The sequence below is a fragment of the Eurytemora carolleeae genome, unplaced genomic scaffold (assembly GCF_000591075.1).
Source record: "Eurytemora carolleeae unplaced genomic scaffold, Eaff_2.0 scaffold601, whole genome shotgun sequence".
NCBI classification, from domain to species: Eukaryota; Metazoa; Arthropoda; class Copepoda; order Calanoida; family Temoridae; genus Eurytemora; species Eurytemora carolleeae.
Window position 1 is genome coordinate 78,523 of NW_019396795.1, and position 5,699 is coordinate 84,221.

Sequence of the window (5,699 nt, forward strand, 5' to 3'; positions counted from 1 at the left end):
GGATTAGACCCGAGAACGGGTTCTTGTGTTTTCCCTGGCGCCCTGACCCCTCCCCACTCTCTTCCTCTTTGTTCTTGAGCTTCTAGTTTTATCTCGCGTTCTTGTCTCCTCTCCCTGATTTTATGAGAATTGTGGTTTTAAACGTTGTTTGTTTTTAGATATGAATCCCTCACTGATGCTAGCAAGCTGGAGGGACAGAAGGATCTGTACATCAAGCTCATCCCTGATGTTGACGCCAAGACCCTAACCATCATTGATACCGGTATTGGAATGACCAAGGCCGACATGATCAACAACTTGGGAACAATTGCAAAATCTGGAACTAAAGCTTTCATGGAGGCTCTTCAGGCCGGAGCTGATATTAGTATGATTGGTCAGTTTGGAGTAGGTTTCTACTCAGCCTACCTTGTCGCTGACAAGGTTGTCGTCACCTCCAAGCACAACGATGACGAGCAGTACATCTGGGAGTCCAGCGCTGGAGGATCTTTCACCATCAAGACCGACAACGGTGAGCCCCTGGGCCGTGGAACCAAGATCGTTCTCCACATGAAGGAAGATCAGTGCGAGTATATTGAGGAGAAGAAGATCAAGGAGATTGTCAAGAAGCACTCTCAATTTATTGGATATCCTATCAAGCTCTTGGTCCAGAAGGAGCGTGAGAAGGAGGTTTCCGACGATGAGGCCGAGGTTGAGGAACCCAAGGAGGGAGAGGAGCCTAAGATTGAGGATGTTGGAGAGGATGCTGATGCTGAGAAGAGCACAGAAAAGAAGACTAAGAAGATCAAGGAGAAGTATACTGAGGATGAGGAACTGAACAAAACCAAACCTATCTGGACTAGATCTCCTGATGATATCTCCAACGAGGAGTATGGAGAGTTCTACAAGTCTCTGACTAACGACTGGGAGGATCATCTCGCCGTCAAGCATTTCTCTGTTGAGGGTCAGCTTGAGTTCAGAGCTCTTCTCTTCATCCCCAAGCGTGCCCCCTTTGATCTGTTCGAGAACAAGAAGTCAAAGAACAACATCAAGCTCTACGTTCGTCGTGTCTTTATCATGGACAACTGCGAGGATATCATCCCTGAGTATCTCAACTTTGTCCGTGGAGTTGTTGACTCTGAAGATCTTCCCCTCAACATCTCTAGAGAGATGCTTCAGCAGAACAAGATCCTCAAGGTTATCAGAAAGAACATCGTCAAGAAGGTCATGGATGTCATCGAGGAGATCTCTGAGGATAAGGACAACTACAAGAAGTTCTACGAGCAGTTCGGAAAGAACATCAAGCTCGGAATCCACGAGGACTCTACCAACAGGAAGAAGCTTGCTGGACACCTCAGATTCTACACCTCTGCCTCTGGTGATGAGATGTGCTCTCTCGGAGATTATGTTTCCAGGATGAAGGAGACCCAGAAGGATATTTACTACATTACCGGAGAATCCAAGGAGGTTGTTGCAACCTCATCGTTTGTTGAGAGACTGAAGAAGCGTGGACTCGAGGTTGTTTACATGACTGAACCTATTGATGAGTATGTTGTTCAGCAGCTCAAGGAGTTCGACGGAAAGAACCTCGTCTCAGTCACCAAGGAGGGTCTTGAGCTCCCCGAGGATGAGGAGGAGAAGAAGAAACGTGAGGAGGATGTTAAGAAGTTCGAACCCCTGTGCAAAGTAATGAAAGATATCCTGGACAAGAAGGTAGAGAAGGTTGTTGTCTCAAGCCGTCTCGTCTCATCCCCCTGCTGCATTGTTACATCTCAGTATGGTTGGACCGCCAACATGGAGAGGATCATGAAGGCTCAGGCTCTCAGAGACACCTCTACCATGGGATACATGGCTGCCAAGAAGCACCTGGAGATTAACCCCGACCACTCCATCGTCGAGAACCTCAGAGTCAGAGCTGAAGCTGACAAGAATGACAAGTCTGTCAAGGATCTTGTCATGCTCCTGTTCGAGACCTCTCTCCTCAGCTCCGGGTTCAGCCTGGAGGATCCTATGGTTCACGCTATGAGAATTCACAGGATGATTAAGCTTGGTCTGGGTATTGATGAGGAGGATAACGAGGCTGAGGCTGCTGCAGATGATATGGATATGCCTCCTCTAGAGGGAGATGCAGAGGATGCCAGCAGAATGGAGGAGGTTGATTAAGCTCGTTGATCAAAGCGCAATTTATTTTAACCAAATGCATTGTACCGAAAATTCACTCAGTTTAATTTCTCTTATGTTCAATAAACTCTTTGTAATGAATTTGTTGTTTTTTAAGGTGATTCTTAATTTCTTAAATTTTTGAAACTCAAACATAAATGACAAATGATTTCTACTACAAATTTTTTTACATATATGATTGACAACATTGTTTTTTGATTAAGGTTGAACTTCTTGTAACAAATTTTGAATTTGATCTAAATTGACTTGATTGAACAAATTTTCAAAGAACAGACTTTTATAATAGTAAAGTTGTTCGTTTTATCTGAAAAAAATTATTTGAAAAATCAATCCTTAGTTAAGATGAGTAGGGTTCAGGATGGGAAGGGATCCTTATTAAAGATGAGTAGGGCTTAGGTTGCGAATGGATATGGATTCAAATATTTAAAAAGTCTGGAAAAATTAATTATCCTCGCCGAATTTAATATTCCCCGTCCCCTTTAGTATTAGGTTTATCCATTATAAATAGAAATTCCTTTCAAAAAGTCCAATTTTTCCGGTTTACGGAACGGGAGCCGGATTTTTTCAGTTAACGGAACGAAATCCAGATATTTTTCCGGTTTACGGAATGGAAACCGGAGTTATTACGGCTTACGGAATGAAACCCGGAAATTTTTCCAGTTTACGAAAAGAAACGTCCGCGGATCATTCCATTTCCAAAATGGAAATTTTTTTTGGGAATAATGGAAAACCTAAATTAAATAGATATTCTTTTCAATAAGTCCAAAAAAGACTGAAGTTTTTTAATTAGAATTTAATCTACAGGGTGTCCCACGAAACATGACAATAGGAAGACGACTTGAAAGTCGTCTTTGATATTTGAATTTATTTGTGACATTTAGTCTTCTATCTACTTTAACATGTAGGATTCTTGAAACAATTATCACATAATTCTCCTAGCCCTGGCATTTCCAAAAAGTGGTCTGCGTTTTTTGTGCTTTCAATATTACCGGAGATATAAAGAGTTTGGTTCAGATTTCAATTTTGTTAAATAAAAGCAAAATTGTCGAAATCTGAACGAAATTCTTCATATCTCGGGCAATATTGAAAGCACAAAAAAGGCAGACCACATTTTGGAAATGGCAGGACAAGGGAAATTTTGTGATTATTATCTTTAGAAATTTACTTCTAAAATTAGGTTGACAAAAAAACACAGCAAATTATATCAAAAATCAAGACGACATTTAAGTCGTCCTGCATACTGTCATGTTTCGTGGGACACCCTGTATTATCAAGATTTTTAGACGGGATCATCTTAAATTAGTAATTGAATTTGACATTTATCCTAAAGTAAAGGAAAAAAAAAACTAAACATTAGAGACCAACAGAGCATTTTTCTAAGGTTTTCAGGTAGAAGGTCGGTTGGAAGTATAGTTATAGAAAATTGAATAATTCTCTTAATTTAACTGGAAATATTTCAACAAAGTCAAATTGCCTTTATAAAAATATTTCTTAAAAGTAAACAAGCTTCAAGGAATTTCTATGTAAACTGAAGATTGGGCTCTGGAAACATGGCCCTCAATTCTAAATCTTAGCTTCAGGAGATACATGCCAATTTAACCAAAAAAGGACTTTTTTATCTAACTCATCTAAAAACGGACTATTAGTCAAATTGGCGAACATTGCAGAACATTGCAGGCCGGAAAATACGGACAATTATCAATCTTTGCGAAATATTTATTTAAACCTTTTAAAAAAAACTATTGTTCAGAATCTTTTTTATGGTAATGCTGATCCGCTCTACTGCTCATCCGTCCTATTGCCCATCCGCTATACTGCCCATCCGACCTACTGCAACATCTGACCTACGACAGCTGTAGGTCGGATGGGCATATCTTCTTGCCCATCCGACCTATTCAGCAGCTTTTGTCATGCTTCCGTGCAGTATAAGGGTAGAAATATTATCAATTGTAGNTGGTATCTAAGGAATGAAACCCTAGTATCTGTGGGAATTAAACCCTGGTATCTGTGGGAAAGAAACCCTGGTATCTAAGGAATGAAACCCTAGTATCTGTGGGAATTAAACCCTGGTATCTGTGGGAAAGAAACCCTGGTATCTAAGGAATGAAACCCTAGTATCTGTGGGAATTAAACCCTGGTATCTGTGGGAAAGAAACCCTGGTATCTAAGGAATGAAACCCTAGTATCTGTGGGAATTAAACCCTGGTATCTGTGGGAAAGAAACCCTGGTATCTAAGGAATGAAACCCTAGTATCTGTGGGAATTAAACCCTGGTATCTGTGGGAAAGAAACCCTGGTATCTAAGGAATGAAACCCTAGTATCTGTGGGAATTAAACCCTGGTATCTGTGGGAAAGAAACCCTGGTATCTAAGGAATGAAACCCTAGTATCTGTGGGAATTAAACCCTGGTATCTGTGGGAAAGAAACCCTGGTATCTAAGGAATGAAACCCTAGTATCTGTGGGAATTAAACCCTGGTATCTGTGGGAAAGAAACCCTGGTATCTAAGGAATGAAACCCTGGTGTCTGTGGGAATGAAACCCTGGTATCTGTGTGAATTAAACCCTGGTATCTAAGGAATGAAACCCTGGTATCTCTGTGAATTAAACCCTGGTATCTGAGGAATGAAACCCTGTTATCTGTGGGAATTAAACCCTGGTATCTGTTGAAATGAAACCCTGGTATCCAAGGAAATGGAACCCTGGTATCTGTGGGAATAAAACCCTCCAAGGAAATGAAACCCTGATATTTGTGTGAATGAAACCCTGATATCTGTGTGAATGAAACCCTGATATCTGTGGAATTAAAACCCTGGTATCTGTGGGAATAAACCCCTGGTATCTGTTGAAATAAATCACTAGTATCTGTTGGAATACGCCCCTGATATCAGTGGGAATGAACTCCTTATAATTGTTGAATTAAAACACTGGTATCTGTGGAAACCCCTGGTATGTATGGGAATGAAACCCTAGTATCTGCGGGGAAGAAACTTTGTATCTGTATCTGTGGGAATGAACTCTGGTATCCGTTGGAATGAAATCCTAGTATCTGTGGGAATGAAAACCTGGTATCTATGGGAATGGACCCCTGGCATCTGCGGGAATGAAACCCTGGTGTTAGTGGAAATGAACCCCTAGTCTCTTAAGAATGAAACCCTGGCATATTTGAGAATTAAACCCTGGTATCTGTGGAATGAACACCTGGTATCTCTGGAATGAAACCCTGGTATCTGTGTGAATAAAACCCTTGTAGCTGTGGGAATGAATCCCTGGTATATTTGAGAATGAAACCCTGGTATCTGTGGGAATGAACCCCTGGTATCTGTGGGAATTAACCCCTGGTATATGTGAGAAAGAAACCCTGGTATCTGTGTGAATGAACTCCTTGTATCTGTGGAAATGAAACCCTGGTATCTGTGGGTAGGACCTGCCAGCTCTAATAGTTTTCAATAAAACCTGACGTGAGATTGATGTCTGTATTAAGTGTAATTTCGGTCGCAGTGTTGAGTCAGGGTCTAATGAGCGCTATTTGTCTGTCTGTCA

The 5,699-nt window shown here is 41.1% G+C and overlaps 1 protein-coding gene across 1 annotated transcript in view; it reads left to right on the plus strand.

Annotated features, from left to right (window-relative positions):
* LOC111708769 (heat shock protein 83) overlaps positions 1 to 2,238 on the plus strand; it is a 3,934-nt gene extending 1,696 nt beyond the window's left edge. Inside the window, exon 2 of the mRNA XM_023482237.1 lies at positions 159 to 2,238. Coding sequence (XP_023338005.1) covers positions 159 to 2,139 — 1,981 coding nt within the window. The 3' untranslated portion in view covers positions 2,140 to 2,238. The remainder of the gene's footprint in view (positions 1 to 158) is intronic.
* The last annotated feature ends 3,461 nt before the right edge of the window (positions 2,239 to 5,699 follow it).